This window comes from Meriones unguiculatus, chromosome 17 (genome assembly GCF_030254825.1).
Source record: "Meriones unguiculatus strain TT.TT164.6M chromosome 17, Bangor_MerUng_6.1, whole genome shotgun sequence".
Taxonomy (NCBI): Eukaryota; Metazoa; Chordata; class Mammalia; order Rodentia; family Muridae; genus Meriones; species Meriones unguiculatus.
In genome coordinates this window covers 5,362,702-5,380,057 of record NC_083364.1, presented here as the reverse complement: position 1 = coordinate 5,380,057, position 17,356 = coordinate 5,362,702, and the positions used below count along the sequence as shown (strand labels likewise).

Sequence of the window (17,356 nt, the reverse complement as noted above, 5' to 3'; positions counted from 1 at the left end):
GGATCTCTGAGTTCTATAGAATGGATTCCAGCTAGGGATACACAGAGAAACCTTGTCTTAAAAAACAAAACAAAACTTTTTTTTTTTCGGGGGAGGGGGGTCAGGACATGGTTTCTCTATATAACCTTGGCTGTCCTGGACTCACTTTGTAGACCAGGCTAGTCTAGAACTCATAGCAATCTACCTGCCTCTGCCTCCCTGAATTCTGGGATCAAAGTTGTGTGCCACCATGCCCAGCTTAAAAAAAGATTTATTTTTATTTAATTATGTGAACATGTATGTGTGCGCACAGGTGAGTGTAGATGCCCAAAGAGGCCAGAAGAGGGCATCAGGTCCCACGGAGCTGGAGTTAATTGGCTGCTGAGCTGCCGGGCATGGGTACTGGGAACAGAGATCTGGTTTTCTGCAAGAGCAGTGGATATTCCTAACAACTGAGCCATCTCTCCAGCTCTATAGTCTTTAATGTAAACACATATATACATACATACATATTGTTTTGTTTTGTTCTGTTTTTCAGACAGGGTTTCCTTGTGTAGCCCTGGCTATCCTGAAACTCACTCTGTAGACCAGGTTGGCCTCTAAGCCAGAGGTCCATCTGCCTCTGCCTCCCAAGTGCTGAAATTAAAAGCATATGCCACCATTGCCCTGCTTGTCTAAAATGTGTTAACGTCTCATAACCACACACTAAGGCTGCATTACTGAAAACACCACTCACATCAATTGCAGGACATAGAGAGATGAACCTCAAGTTGACTAGGAAACTTCCTTCCTGCTAGTTAGCTCTCATAGTGCCGGAGGTTCTATGGGAGAACAAGCCATAGTGGTCTAACCCAGTACAATTCTGGTCTGCCGGGCAACATGTGCCTACAGGAGCGATTAGGGCCCAGCTGTTACCAGGTGTCCCACTTCACATCTGTTACTGTAATTCTGGCCAAAAGCCCGTGGCCAACCCAGCACTCCAGGCAGAGGCTGGTGGGGTTCTGTGAATCTGAAGTCTGCCTGACCTACAAAACAAGTTCCTACAGAACAGGACAGTCAGGGCTACATGATAAGACCCTAGAGTGAAACCTGCTCAATTGATGTCTTCATCTGCATTCTAAATATTTGTACTTATAGAGTCCTTTTTTTTTTTTTTTTGCCCTGGTTATCCCTTAGTGTAGAGATTTCTAATTAGTCAGAGTACTAAGAAAAAGGTACTGAGTTTTCATCCCTAAATGGGACATATTTATCACTGCACACCGGCACGCATGCACTCCAGTCCCGGGAAGGTTGGGGAAGAGGAGCGGAAGCCGTAAGGGCTGGAGGACAAGGAGAAGTGCCGTGAAAGTCTGTTTTCTGGATGGGACATGTCTGCCTCACTCATGAACTCACAGCAGCTTTAGTTAGCAGCACAAAACCTACCTAAGCTCGGGGCAGCCACTGTCCAGCATAGACCGGCGCTCCACGCCCCTTACTGAGGAGCCACTGCAGCTGACAGCTGCAGGGAGGGAGACCATCCTATGCTCAAGAGTGGAAACTGGCGGCTTTTCCCATGCTCCCCTGGGCCAGGACTGACTGAACTTAACGACATATTGGGGCACATGTGGAGGGAGCTGGAGGAGGAAAATGGGGGGGGGATATGATTATGTTGTATTGTGCACAGGTAAAGTCCTCGAGAAAGAAAAATTATTTTAAAATTTCAAAGATTACACAATAATGCATCTTTTTCCTTATATTTCTTTGCACAAAGGAGAAACTTTTTTTTAAATATTAAAAATTAAGCCAGGTGCAGTGGTGCACCTCTGTAATCCCAGCACTTGGGAGGCAGAGGCAGGAGGATCTCTGAGTTCGAGGCCAGCCTGGTCTACAAAGTGAGTCCAGCACAGTCAAGGCTACAGAGAAACCCTGTCTTGAAAAACCAAAACCAAACAAACAACAACAACAAAAAATCTACTAGCTGGACATGGCAGTGCATACATACCTTTCATCCCAGTGAAGGCTAGCCTGGTCTACATAGTGAGTTCCTGGCCAGTCTCAAAAAAAAAAAAAAAAAAAAAATCTTTGGGGCTGGAGCTGGTTTAGTGGTGGCACAGGCTACTCTTCCACAGGACCTGGGTTCAATTCCCATTTGGTGGCTCACAGACACCGTAACATGAGACTCAGGGGATCTGACAACCTCTTCTGTCCTCTATGCACCAGGCATGCACATGGCGAACAGACATACATGCAAGAAAAACACTCATATATGTAAAAAAACAATAAGACTAATTTTTCAGTTGGGGTTGGGAATGTACAGTTGGTTCCTGGATTTGATCCTTAGCCATGAATAAACCAGGTGCGCAGCTGTGTCCGTAAACCCAGCATTGGGAAGATGGATGCTGATGGGTCAGAAACCCAAGGTCATCCTTGGACTTCAAGGCCAAAGACCAGACCAAAAAAGTTTTTAAAATTAAATCTGGCTTTTGGTTGAAAACAGCTGGAAGTATTTGTTTGGTCTCTCCATAATCAATGCATCCAAAGGAATGCAGGAAACAGTTGTGACGAGGAGTGCAGCTTGTAGCAGAGCACCTTCTATAGCTTGGGTTTGATCCCACCACCAAAATATTAAGTTAAAGCCAGGAAGCAGTTCACAACGGAAAGGAGTGGGGGACGGGACTCCTTAATGGGGTGTGGTAAACCGATTTTAGCAAGTCATTCTATTCCATTAAGTACTTAAATATTTATACTCCATACCACAGTTCCGGTGCTAGAGATGCAGTTTGCAAAACACTTACTGAAGTGATAAAAGTTGGATATAAAAAATGCTCACTTCAGTGGTTTGTACTGAAGCACCTGCAGTAAAAAGCTGGAGTGTGGCTCAGAGTGAGCGTGCAGCCCAGAACCCTGATCCCTCATCCTTCTCAACACAGAAAGAAAATGGGGTGGGGATGAGGATGGGAGAGGAAAAAGGAACACGTTTTTTAAAAGATTTACTTATGTATTTTTGTATATGAGTGCTCCGTTTCCACAGCATGCCAGAAGAGGGCACCAGATCTCACCATAGATGGTAGTAAGCCACCAAGTGGATGCTGGGACTTGAACTCAGGACCTCTGGAACACCAGCCAGTGTTATTAACCACTGTGCCATCTCTCCAGTGCAGGATTTTTTTTTTTAAAGGAAGGATTGATAAGATGGCTCAGCAGATGAAACTTCTTACTGCCAAACCTGACCTAAGTTTGATCCCCAGGATTCACCTGGTGGAAAGAGAGATCTGACTCCCAAAACTTGTCCTCTGACCCTCTGACATCCACGTGTGTGCCATGGCATGATTATACCAATACACACACACACACACACACACACACACACACACACACACACACACGTGTGCAGAGTCTATGGAGATTACATTTAAAAAGTCTACAGTAGATGAGCTCATATGCTCATATGTGGGTTGTGTATACTGGCTGTGGATGGAGTGTGTCACTCAGAACATCTGCTTGATGAGCTTCCAATGTACACCCAGTGCTGACCCTGCCCATGGCCAGGAAGTCCACATGAGCCCTGAAGGAAGGAGGCTTTCTGGCAATGCTGTGGTCACAGCATTGACCTGCCTGTGATATGTGGGAGGCCAGTGAAGACCCACAAAGCCACGACTGGAGGCATCGTTTCCATCAGAGCAGGCCTCGCTGCCTTGGCGGTCGGCTCCTGAATGGTCATCACCCTACGCAGGCTTTTAGAATCTTCCAACCCCCATGACTGTTAAGTTTGATCTGACCATCTTTATTGGCCAGGCACCATCTGCTCTGGTCTTCCAGGAGGCATCTGTTCTCCTGCTCCATTCCTGATGGTGAAACCAAAGTTCTGCACCTAGTTTCTATGCCAAGGTGAATTTTCCAAGGAGTGCCTGTGAGCTGGGGCTTAGCTTGTGGGCTAGGACAAAGGCCTCCTGGTCACTGCCTGACCTCCATGTTCAGCTTCTGGGAGTGGGAAGAGCAGGTGGGAAAAACAAAATGTGGGAAGGGTGTGCCTTCTGTACAGAAATAAAAACTGTCTTGTGGGGGTGAGAGGAAAATGGATAGAACAGCCTAAAAAACAGATATAGAAGCCAAGCATGGTGATGTACCTTCAGAATCCCAGTACTGGGGAGATGGAGGCAGGAGTTCAAGGCTAGCGTGACCTACACAGCAAGTTCAAGGTTAGCCTAGGCTGTTTGAGATCCTGTCTCTAGAGGAGGAGCAGAAGGAGGAAGAAGAGGAGGAAAGAAAAGAACCAGATATGGAACTGTTATTGATGAACTGTCCAGTTTAAATTAAAAACGTAACGTAGTATAGATGATGTTACAGAAGAATATGCAGTGACCAAAGGAAGCACAAAATACTGTGAGGCAAATAATAGGGGGGGTGTGGTGTGGAAGTAAAATACTATTGCAGAATAAGGAGTATATAAGCATGATTCTACTTCCATAAATATACACACATATAAATACATATATATTCATATACTGCATAGGAAAACAGTCAGTATGGCTTTCAGGCTAGCCAGCAATTCACAGCCAGCCTCCTGGTTCAGTCTTTACAAGGCTGGGATTGTAGGTGGGAGGCCACCATCCTGCTTTGGTTTTAGATTTTGTTTTTTGTTGTTTTGACTTAAAACTTTTCTACGGCTGTGTTGACCCATGTCTTGTGTCTTTGGCTGTGAGCCTAGTCTTTAAGTCTGAGGTATCTCTCTAGCCAATGGTGCACAGGTCTTTAATCCCAGCACTCAGCAAGGCAGAGGCAGGTGTATTTCTGTGAGTTTGAGACCAGCCTGGTCTACATAGTGAGACCCTGTTTAAACAAAAACAAAACAAAACAAAACAAAAACTGTTTCCAAAACAAAAAGACCTCTTTCTTAAACCAGAAAAGCCTGCTTTTTGTTTGCTTGTTTGTTTTCGAGACATTTACTAAGTAGCCCTGAGTGGCTTGGAATTTACTCTGTAGACCAGGCTGGTCCCGAACTCAGAGAACTTGAGTGCTGAGGCTAAAGGAGTCACCCAGCCCAGAAAATCTGAAGTTTTTAAACAAAAAAAATGAATATCTTTGCATCACAGGGGAGGTATCAGTGCACAGGAGAGAAGCTGCCCAGACAAACCCCAGACACAGTGCTTACAATGTTTGATGAAATGGATTTTATGTGCGGATATGGAAAAATCTCCAAGGTTCAATTTTTTTAAAAAGATTATTTACTTATTATTTATACAATATTCTGTCTGCACGCCAGAAGAGGGCACCAGACCTCATAATAGATGGCTATGAGTCACCATGTGGTTGCTGGGAATTGAACTCAAGACCTTTGGAAGAACAGCCAGTTCTCTTAGCCTCTGAGCCATCTCTCCAGCCCTAAAAGGTAATTTTTTAAAAGCACAAACTAGCATGTATAGTATGCTAGCCTATATACGAAAAATGTATGTGTGCTGGCTAGTTTTATATCAACTCGACACAAGCTATCTGAGAGAAGTGAACCCCAATTGAGAAAATGCCTCCACAAGATCAGGCTGTAGGGAAGGCTGTGAGGCATTTTCTTAATTGGTGATTGCTGGGGAAGAGACGAGCCCATTATGGGTGGTTCCATCCCTGGGCTGGAGGTCTTGGGTTCTGTAAGGAAGCAGGCTGGGCATGCCATGGGGAGCTAGCCAGCACCCCTCCATGTCTACATCGGCTCCTGCCTCCAGGTCCCCACCCTGTTCGTGCTCCTGTCCTGACTTCCTTCTATGATGGACTATGGATGAAGTGCAAGCTAAATAAACCCTTTCTTCCCCAAGTTGTTTGATCACAGCAATAACAATCCTAACTAGACAGTATGTATCTGCATATGTGCTTGGTTGTAAATGTATATAATGTTTGCTTGTACTTACACACTTGATTCTAAGTGAATACAATGTGTGTGTGTACTTGATTTTAAGTGTATATGGTTTTGGAAGTGTCCAGAGACACTGTGTTTTTCTGAAAGAAAGAGGCCACAGAAGAGAAGTACAGGGGAAAATCACTTTCCACTGTAAACTTCCTATTATTTGAAAATTTTTTACTTGCTCTGTAAGACTTACTGAAAGCTTAGATTAACTATAAAATCAGCCGGGCATGGCGGTTTACGCCTTTAATCCCAACACTCACAAGGCACAGCAGATCTCTGTGAGGCCAGCCTGGTCTACAAAGCGAGTTCCAAAACAGCCAAGGCTACACAGAGAAACCCCGTCTCAGAAAACAAAACAAGGTGGTTGGAGAGGTGGCTCAGAGGTTAAGAGCACTGGCTGATCTTCCAGAGGTCCTGAGTTCAATTCCCAGCAACCACATGGTGACTCACAACCATCTAAAATGAAATCTTGTGCCCTTTTTTGGCATGCAGGTGTACATGAAGACACACATTGTATACATAATAAACAAATCTTTAAAAAAGAAAACTAAACAAACCAGCAATTATAAAAATAAGCTGAGCAAGGCAGGGTGATACATGCCTGCAACCTTAGTACTCAGGAAGCTGAGGCACGAGGATTGCCATAAATTCAAGGCCAGCCTAAGCTCCATATCAAGATTGTTTGAAAAATGAGAAATAAAAATTAAAACAACTGTACAAAGATAAAAAGTTATGGGCTGGAGAGGTGACTAGAGGTTAAGAGCACTGACTATTCTTCTAGAGGTCCTGAGTTCGATTCCCAGCAACCGCATGGTGGCTCACAACCATCTATAATGAGATCTGGTGCCGTCTTCTGGTGTGCAGGCACACATGCAGGCAGAATACTGTATATATAATAAATAAACCTTTTAAAAAAAGGTTATGTACAATATTTAATGGGACTATGACTATAGCTCAGTGGTGGATCTCAAGCTTAACATTTACAAGGTCTTAGACTCAGTCTAGCGCCTTCTAACACGTATATACACACATGATTATAGGTACCTATATGTACCTATAGTGTACATATAGGTAGTTAATAATGTTATTAACTACCTATATGTACACTAAGAATAAATGGGATTCTAGGTGCAATGGTCCATACCTTTAATCCTATCATTCACGAGGCTGGAGCAGAAATCTCTGTGAGCCTGAAACCAGCCTGGGCTACAGAGGGCGACCCTGTCTCAAAGGCAGGACAGCTCATCAGGCAGACAGACGTACCGCCAAGTCTGAACACCTGAGTTTGATCCCAGAACCCACACACCAGATGAGCACTGCCTCCTGCAAGGGCTCCTCTGATCTCCTGGGTGCCATAGTACACAGCCCCATGCCACACACACACACACACACACACACACACACACACACACACACAGAGAGAGAGAATAAATAATTTGAAATTTGAAATGTAATTTAAATGTAAAGCTAAAAAGTTTTTTTTTTAAAAAGCCATAACAACCCAAATAACAACAATATAGAAACAAACATCAAATAACCAATTTAATTATTTTTTTAGAATGGCAAAATAAGTTTTTTGGGTTTTTTTTTGTTTGTTTTTTGCTTTTTGTATCATCTGTGTGCTTTCTTTTGTCTTTAACTTTGCCAACAATTAAAATGTATTATGTTGGAAACCAGCACTATTTTTTTTTTTTTTTTTTTTTTGGTAAGTCTATCTTAATTCTTTACCTGTAATCCACATCCATGTTTCTCCCACTCAGTGGCCAGAAACAGAAACAAAGGCAGCACGTCAGACCTATGATTCTCCTCTTTCCTCCACCAATGACCTCTGGCCATGCTGCCTGGAGCCAGGCATCCAGCCAGAGGGGGTTAAATATAACTCTCCAGCCAGCCTGGCCCCTCCCGCCTCCCCTCCGGGAATGTCACACCGGAGTACCAACACGCTCAAATCTACACACACACACACACACACACACAAACACACACACACACACATTTTCTCTCTCTGTCTCTCTCTGTCTCTCTCTCTCTCTCTCTCTCTCTCTCTCAGAAAGCGCTGGATGAATAAAATGGAGGGCGCTCTCCAAATGCTGACGCTGAGGTGTGCCTGGGAACCCTTTTCTTTAGCCCAGGCTGGCAACATGGACCCAAGTGGAGAGGGAAGGTGGTGAGGCTCTGAGGCCTGTGAGGAGGGTAAGATACTCAAGAGCTAGGAAATAGGTGCATTTACCATTCTTATGACCAGCCATGATCACATTATGATTTCATTACTTCCTTCTTGTCTGGCCCTCAACTCCAAGTCAGTCCCAGTCCTGGCTCTTTCGTTGTTTCCGGTTTGCTTGGTCTGTTTTGCATGTGTGTAGCCAGCAGCCCCACTGCCTCAGCCTGTGATATCAGCACTTGAGCAGCTGGGTCACCAGGAGTTTGAGGTCACTCTGAGCTACATATAATTTTTGTTTTGTTTGTATGTTATGGGGTTCTTTTTTGTTGTGTTTGTTTATTTTGAGGCAGGGTTTCACTGTGCATCCCTGACTGGCCTGGAACTCAGAGATTCACCTGTCTCTGCCTCCAGAGTGCTGGGATTAAAGGTGTGTGCCACCATACCCTGCTCTGTAGTGTCTTATAAAGGACCTTTATTGGAAGGTAAGGAAACTGACACAGCACTGGTAAAAGCCACTTGTTTGTTTCTGACAGGACCTTGCTAGGTAGCCCAGGCTAGCCTGGGACTCAAGTCCTCTTTCCTGCCTCCAGCCTTCCAAGTGCTGTAATTATAACATTGGCAACCATGCCCTGCTAGAAGGGACATTTCTGATGGTCCACTGCTGCCTCTGCCCAGGCTTCTCCTTAAGTTGCAGATCACCACCTGGCTCTAGAATTTCCCCAAAGACAATGTCCCTCCAAATCCCAAATACCAGACACAGTCTCTGGAACACAGCTAACTCATTATGTTTGTTGAATAAACAGATGAGAAAGAGATACTAGAGCCCTAGAGATTTGGATGAAACCATTAATAAGAGGGCAAAGTGTTTAGCTCTTCCAAATTATACTTGTGCAGAGACAAAATGTATAAAAATAACATTTCATCTTTTTTTTTTAAGACATGGTCTCTCTACAGAGTCCAAGCTGGCCTCAAACTTCTAATCCCCCGGCCTTAGCTTTCTGAGTGCTAGGATTTACAGGGTGTGCACCAAAATGGTCAGCTAACTTTTAATTGTTACGGGGAGTTTATTTGGGGGCCTTGGGGCACACACCTGTAATCCCACTCAGGAAACTACATCAAGTTTGAACGTGACCCACCCTGGACTAACAGTGAGTTATAGGACAGCCAGGGCCACACAGCAAAAACCTGTCTCAAAAACTAATGAGCAGGGGCTGGTGACATGGCTCAGCAGACACCACTGCCTGCTGCCAAGCTGCCTGGCTGCCCGAGTTCCATTCACAGGACTCACTAGGTGGAAGGAATGAACTGATCCCTGCACATTGTCTTCCGACCTTCACGGGGCGCTGTGGCATATGTGCCCCTACTCCTACAAACAAGTGTAATTTTAAAATAAGATAAAAACAGAGTCTGGGGAGGCGGCCTTGCTGTGCACGCAGGACCTGACTCAAGTCCCCGGCACCATGTTAAACCTGGGCCTGTACTCCCAGCACTGTGGAGGCAGAGGCAGGTGGATCTCTGTGAGGTCGAGGCCAGCCTGGTCTGCAGAGGGAGTCCAGGACAGCCAGGGCTCTGTGACGCAGAGAAATTCTGTCTTGAAAACAAAACAAAACAGAACTAAACCTGGGCATGGCTGTGTGTGCCTGTAATCTTAGTATTAGGGTGCAGACACAGGTGGTCCCGGAGGGTCACTGGCCACCAGCCTAGCCACAATGGTGAGTGTCAGATTCAGAAAGAGACTGTCTCAAGTGAATAGTGGCCAGCAATGGAGGAAGACACAAACATGCCCCTTTGGCCTCTGTGTGTATGTGTGAGGTTATATGCATACATATGTGCACAGACACAAACATACACTACATACATTCCCATTTCCCAAATAAAAGTTAAAAACAAAAGTAGTTTATTGTGTGCCTGCTAGTGTGATGCACAGTTTATGCACAGTATCCCATGTAACAGATACAACAATCATAGGAGTTAAAATTTGATGTTCTCACTTCATAAATGAGGAAACCGAGACTCAGAGCAGTGTAGTAGTCTGCCCAGTCACACAGCTATGAAACAGCGAACACAGTTTAAAACCCAAGAGGCCCTGACTGCAAACCCATACCCAAAGTGACCAAGGAACTGCACCAGACCCTCCTCATAGCTTCACTGTAGCATCCTCGTGGCCTCCTCATTCTGCATTTGTCAGAGCGTTTTCAAGTAGAGCTAGCCTTTCATCACCCCCATTTCAGGAGTGGCTCTTCTCTAAATCCTTTCAGAGGGAGTGGGGCACCCTCCCCCCATCACCTGCCAGGTAATTGTACACCAGCTAATGGCAAAGCTTCAGAAGCTCAATGACCTGTTCCATTAGGAATGCCCCTGTAAAATCTCTCCACCTCTGAGATGCTCTCTCCCAGCCCTGCAAGCTTCACACTCCTGCTAGCCTTCTCCAGAGGCTTTCTCCACAGAGTCCCACAGCTGGGGCACAATGCCGAATTTGACCCCAGTCTGAGCCTTCCATCATCAATCTGTCTATTGGCTCAGGAAAGGTCCCAACACCTCACTATGGCTTTCTATCACACGTGCTGACTGATGTTAATGGAACTCATGAGATTAGGGGTCCAGAGACCTGCTCAGCTGTCAAGAAGGCACTGGTAGAACCCAAACTTCAAGTACTAGGCCCTATCGTATGGTGTCACCCTTGGGGACTGTTGCCATGGTAATGCTTGAGAGACACTAGCCACAGTGAACATTGCCTCAGTTCTGCATTTTTCCTTTATGACACTCCTCAAAGCCACAGAGACCCTTGTTTTCCCTTCAGAGCTCACAGGACCCTCAAAGTCATGATGGTGGCACATGCTTGCATTCCCAGCACTTGGGAGGCAGAGGCAGGTGGATCTCAGGAAGTTCCAGGCCAGCTTGGTCTACAAAGTGAGTTCCAGAACAGCCAGGGCTACACAGAGAAACCCTGTTTCAAAACACACACACAAAACAAAACAAAACAAAACAAAAACAGAAATCACTTAACTTTTGGGGGACCTGAGGAAAAAAGCTTTGGACGGTTGAAAATGGAAGGGGGAGGAGGAGGAGGAAGAGGAGGAGGAGGAGAGAGAGAGAGAGATTTTGATTGATTGATTCCTTGTCACCCCTCCCCCACATCTGGCACAGATGTAGTTAGTGGCCCAGGCTAGAACAAAGATAAGAAAAGACAGAAAGACACTTAAATGAGTTCACTGAAAAAGTCAGACCGATTCTAAGTGCAAAAACAGCAAACCAAGACAACACCACACACAGGCTGTGCCCCAGACCCTCTACTTTGTTGATCCCACTCTTTACATTCCTGAGAGGAGTCAGAGAGTTGAGGCAAAAGACAAGACCTACAGAGCCCTCTCTCCATCTTGCTGTCCTGCCTTCTGCAAGCCGCATGCAGCCCAGGATCAGAAGGGCCTCTGAAGCCAGAGCAACTGCAGTGCTGAGAGAAGGGTAAGCCATCACAGGAGGGAGCAGGGGCTGGCTCTGGTGAGCTCTCCCACTCAACCCCAGCTTGTCTTCCTTCACCTTCCCAGACATTCTGAAGTGGCCTCTTCCTTTGATCCTCAGCACTTCCCTACATACTGGCTCCCAAAGAGAGCTAAAGAAGAAAACAAGAAAAAAGACAGGAGTTGCCACTGCCCTACTGGAACCTCCAAGGATCGCCTCAAAAATCCTATAGCCATCCTTCTGCTGAGTGAAACTGAAAGTCCAGAAAGCAAGCAGCTCTAAGGATGCTGCCTGAGACAAAATGGCCCCCTGGCGGAAGAGATTAACAAGAAGCCTTGGGCAAGGGAAGATCCTGAAAGAGAGAAAGATATAGCCTACAAGTACTGGCAGGACAGATAAGAGGAGACCAGCCACGGAGCTGAGATAGAATCTGCATTACCAGGGGTATTGGGCTTCTTTTCACCCCTACCCTCTCCATCTCCTCTGGTGTGGCACTGGCTAGGACCCATCCCACACACCAGGGTGGCCCACAGAGCCTAAAGGAGCCCACCTTCGCATAACGGATGAATCTGGAACAAGAAGTTAGCTTGAAAGTGGACCCCTAGTAGATCTGCTTCCAGCACCCACCCCCTCTTGGCTTTCAGTCTTTACAACTTAAAGGGCCTCAAACTGGAAATCAGGTTACTGTGTGTGTGTGTGTGTGTGTGTGTGTGTGTGTGTGTCTATGAAGGGGGTGATCAGGACTTTCTTTTAACCTGGACACAGTGACCTAGTGTAAAGCCTAGGGTCCCTAAGGCAAAACAAACAGCGGCACCCTCCTTGCGGCAAATGCATACACACTGCAAAAGCACCTACTGAGTTTACTATGTGAGTGAGAATATGACAGGCTCTCGGGGTCGGAGCTTGAGGCTTTCTCAAAGGCATGTTTACAGAAGGCCCTATTTTCTGTAACTTAGAAGGCCCAGGTGTCTCCTTTCCAGGAGCCTTATGCCAAGCACTGTGGAGCAGGACACACAGGAAGCACCCTGACCTTGAGGACTGCCCTTATAGATGCCCCTCCCTCCTGAAAATGACAATGGCTTCTTGGCTCTACCCCCAAAGCCATCCAGAACTAGACCCCAGAGCCTCGGCCCCACTCATAGTCTGAAGGTCCTTAACACACTAAGAAAGGTGGAAGGGGCATGATCTAGAGCCCCTTAGGCCACCACAGATAACAGTCTGGGACAGAAGTGTGGAGAGGCAAGGTGGCATAAAGGGAAAACGTGAGTTTTGGAGCCACAGACTTCAGTTCATGTCTGTAGGCTGAACAGATCTATGGATTCTCAGCATGACCTTGAGAAAGTCATTCAACTTCCTTGGACCTCAAGCTCCTCATCTGCAAAATGGAAATATGAACACTGCTTACTTCAGACTGCAGTCTTGAGAATTCATTCCTAAGCACAGAAAACCAAGTACACAGTAAGTATTAATTCTCCGGATGGTCTCCATGGGAAGGGCTGCCATGACGAGGGAGCACTCAATACTACATTTTATCGAATCTTCAAGACTGAGGTGAATAGCAAGGCTGAACAGATTCAGGGTTTGGGCACTTTGACTTGGGAGGGTTTAGGGAGGCTGAAATCCTCTCGATACTATACTTGGGACAGAAAGGCAGACGTGCCCTTAGGATTCTGGAGGCTAACTCCCCAACTGGGTGTGGCACCCATGTATTTCTTTCCCAGAAAACCTTTCATTAGACCTGTGCCCCCTTCCCCCACAAGTCGGGCAGCAACTACCTGAGGCGATGATGAAGGGCTGGTCCTTGACCCCACTCCCACTCATTCATCTACAGAGACCCTAGACTTTGCATTTCTCGTCTAGCCCATCCACTCACCTTCCCCTCCCTTCGTGAAGGTTGGGGCAGAGATGCGAGCCAATAACAAAGGGAAAACGCTGTTTCTCTAGGGGAGAGGGAACACATCACAAAAGCATGGAACTGGCTCTAAGAAGTGGGAACACTCCAAGAGAGTAGCAAAGACAACTTGGGGCTCCTGGTGACTGGGAATGAGCTCCCTCTCACTCTGCAGAGACTTGGCTGCAGGCCTAGGCAGGCCACACCCAGCCATCCTGATGCAGGGGAGAGGAGGGGCTGCAGCGGGCGGGGAGGATGGAGGATGAGCAGCCGGGAGCAGCTGCAGAATGACAGGCGGAGGGTCTAAGTCCCGGGGGTGAAAATATTTTTGCACCCCGACCCCTCCTCTGATTTCGTTCGGATGTAGCACTCACCCCAATAATGACGCTGTCGTCCCCTTGGAAAATGGGGATGAACTTGTCCCCCCTCAGAATCTCGGCCTGGTTCAGGGGCCGAAATCGGCAAAGCACCTTGATGCTGCATTCGTTGTTGGTCTCCGCCATGGTGGTCACCGAGGAGGGGCTCGGGCGCGTCTCCGGCTGCAAGGAGTAGTGTGTGCGCCGGAGGGAAAGAGCGCTGAGCTGGGGTGGAGGCGGAGGACAGGTGGTCTGTCGCTGGGGCCGAGGGAGCAGCTGAGACGCCCCGGCGAAGGTGGGTCTCCTGCGGCACTGGATGCGGGCGACCTGGGCGTCTGGTCCTCTCGCTGCGCTGTGCCTCTCCGCCCCTCGCGCTGCAGCCGCGCTGCGGGCCTGGGCGGGGCGCGCAGGAGCCGCGGAGGCGGGGTTTCCTTCTCGGTACTTGATCCTCTGGACCACGACCACCGGAGGTGGAGTGTGGCCTCTGCTCACCTGGTTCCTCGATCTTAAGGCTGGCGGATAACCATGTCCTCACCCCTTACCCACTCGGCTACACGCGACCCAGTTGTTCTTCCTCAGACTCCACCTACAGGGACGGAGAAAGGGACTAAGGTGGTCCTGTCGCCTGCCTGGGGAAGAGCAGCAACGGGCCTTTGGTTGCCTTTATTCCAGAACATTTCCTAAACCCATTACACCCCTCTTTTCATATTTACATGACACTGGTGGTTCTCCCTCTCCTAGCCTCTCTCTCCTCCTCAGTCAGACGTACAATGAGCCAGTTAGCGTTCACGGGTGTGGAAGTGGTGTCCGGGTCCCATGCCGTGAAGAAGTGGCAGGAAAGTCTAGCCTACTCCGCTCCCTTTCTTCACAGAGAGTGCTACCGTCTGGTGATAAAGCAGGTCCCTAAGTAGAGTGAAAGCCAAGCTATCTTCTAGGCCATCAGCATTCACAGGCAGTTGGAGTTCTCAGCCTCTACGAGGCCTTTAAGGTCGGGCCTGGGTACAATCAGACAGGAGTAGCTTTTGCAAGAGAAAGGGAGTCTGACAGCCTGAGGCAAGGGGTGGTGGGAACAAAGGGCCAGAGGTACAGTGTGAGGATCTTCCAGGGCAAACAGGTGCGTTTGGGTTCAGATAGCTGTGTGTATTTTCTGCTCTGGTTAGCTTTGGATAGAGTCCCCAGTACTTTTCTCAGGCCATTCTTCTCCTAACTTCCTGATCAGGAGAAAAAGGAAAGAAAGAAGGAAGGAAAGAAAGAAAGGAAAAAGGCAAAGAGCCAAACCCACAGAGTGCTTGTCCTTTCTCCAGCTGCAGCCCCAAGCAGAAACATCAAGGGTTGGTCAAATTGATTCTGCTCAATGTCACAGCTTCTGCTAGCCAGCAGATAGCTGGACTGCAGGAGTTGAGGTTTTAGCCAAGGGGAGGAGTAGGGTGATGAGAGAAGGCAGGAGGGGTGGAGGCCTTCAATCAGAAGTTGGCCAGTGTCTAGGGTCAGGTAGGCACTATGGGGCAAGGGTGAGTGGGTGGTGGACTGGCCACACAAGCCCTAACTGCCAGAAATCACATGCTTCTTAAGGGGACCAAAGGAAAGGAGTCCCAAGCTGCATAGGAGACCTCGGGATCATGGCCACAGAGGCCGAGGCTTGGGCAGAAGCCAGTAATGAGAATGACAGCAAGTTCCTAGCTCAGGAAGTCCACACTCAGTTGCTTGGCACGACCTCTGAGGGTTGCAGCATTTTGCAAGCTCAGGACATATACAGTGCCTAGCCTACAGAGGTAAAGAGAAGGCAGCCTTAGTGAAGTTGTTTCAGCATGCCACTCCATATGGCCTCACTGGTCAGAGACAAGAGTTCAGTGCACACACACACACACACACACACACACACACACACATCCAGCAAGGTTCTTGTGCAGCTGAGTCAGCTAATCTTCAACTTTCTTTTCTTTCGATTTTTGGCATGGGTTCTGGGGGTTTCTCTTTATAGCTCAAGCTAGCCTGTTCTTGCATTCCTTCCACCTCAGCCTCCCAAGTGCTGCTAATATATGTGTGCACCACCAGGTCTGGCTTGAGAACTTCCCTCTTATCTTGAGTATGTCCTTTTACTTCTCTATTGATAGCAATAATCAATAATACATAGTGGATTTTCTATCTGTGTGCCTCCCGCAGCCCTTCCTCCTCTTCTGTTGTTGTCTTGAAGCAGGGTCTCTCTATGTAGCACCAGCTGTCCTAGAACCCACTACTACGTAGACCAGGCTGGCCTTGAACTCACAGAGTTCTGCCTGTCTCTGCCTCCTGAGGGCTGAAGTTAAAAGCACTTGCCACCACACCCAGCCTTTTCTTCTGGTTTAAAAACGAACAGTGAAGCTGGGCAGTGATGGTGCACACATTTAATCCCAGCCCATGGGAGGCAGAGGCAGGTGAATATCTGAGTTCAAGGCCAGCCTGGTCTACAGAGTGAGTTCCAGGACAGTAAAGGGTACACAGAGAAACATTGTTTTGAACAACAAAACAAAACAACACCAAAAATGGGTCAGTGAGATGGCCAAGCAGGTAAAAGGGCTTGTCAATAAATCATGAACTGAGGACCCTCATGGTGGGAAGAAAAAACAGATGAATAACAGTTGTCCTCTGATCTCCACACTCATGCACATGCACACACACACACACACACACACACACACAAATAAAGTCAATAAAATTAAATTAAAATTGAGCCTCTGTTTTCATGTATTTACTTGGCAAACTGAAAAGAGTAGCTATACTATATCTATCTGCAACAAAGGTTTGTTGTTGGCCTGGACACAGAGCTACTATATGCAAGGGCCTGAGTTCAATTCCCAGCACTGAAAAGTGAGTTCCATGCTACCCTGGGCTACAGTTTGAGACCTTGTGTACACTTCTTCCTCCTAATTTCTGGGAACTATTAATGAAGTGATGACCGTCATGGAAGTTCAATTAGACTGTGAGTTATCCATCTCCCACTTAAGATTTCCAAATTTTGAAAAGAAAAAAAAAACAAAAACAAACATAAATAGTATGCCCAGATAAATTTGAATTTCAGATTATATTTATATCACAAATATAACAAGAAGCATGCTTATACTAAAAGGAGTTAGTTGTTTACCTGAAATTCAATTTTTAAAAAGAATTACTATTATTTCCTGTGTATGGGTGTTTTGCATACATTATGTCTGTGTACCACAGGTATGTCTGGTGCCCTCAGCAGCCAGAAGAGGGCAATGGATCAACTGGTACTGGAGCTATAAATGTTAGTGAGCCACCATGCGGGTGCTGGAGATAGAACCCAGGTCCGTTTCAAGAGCAGCCAGTGCTCTTAACTGATGAGACATGTCTCTATCTCCTGAAATTAAAATTTAACTTAGGGGCCTTCTATTTTTGTCCAGCAGATTCACTTTTCCATTCCTTACATTTTTACTAAATTTTGCTGTTGTGTGATTTCATCTAGTCAATTTCTAGGTTTTCTAAAACAGGAGTTCTGAAATTCCTTTCACAAACTATTAAAAATGGGAGAAAATAAATTGTATGAAATAGTTCCCTAACAGTCTTACTGTGCTCCCAGCCCTAGCCCCAGAGGACCAGGACTACATATCCCACGATGCTAGAGGGCGTCTCCTCGCCAT

The 17,356-nt window shown here is 46.8% G+C and overlaps 1 protein-coding gene across 1 annotated transcript in view; it reads right to left on the bottom strand.

The window, feature by feature from the left end:
• Kif5a (kinesin family member 5A) overlaps positions 1-14,312 on the bottom strand; it is a 38,497-nt gene extending 24,185 nt beyond the window's left edge. Inside the window, exon 1 of the mRNA XM_021657801.2 lies at positions 13,737-14,312. Coding sequence (XP_021513476.1) covers positions 13,737-13,865 — 129 coding nt within the window. The 5' untranslated portion in view covers positions 13,866-14,312. The remainder of the gene's footprint in view (positions 1-13,736) is intronic.
• Positions 14,313-17,356: the final 3,044 nt, after the last annotated feature.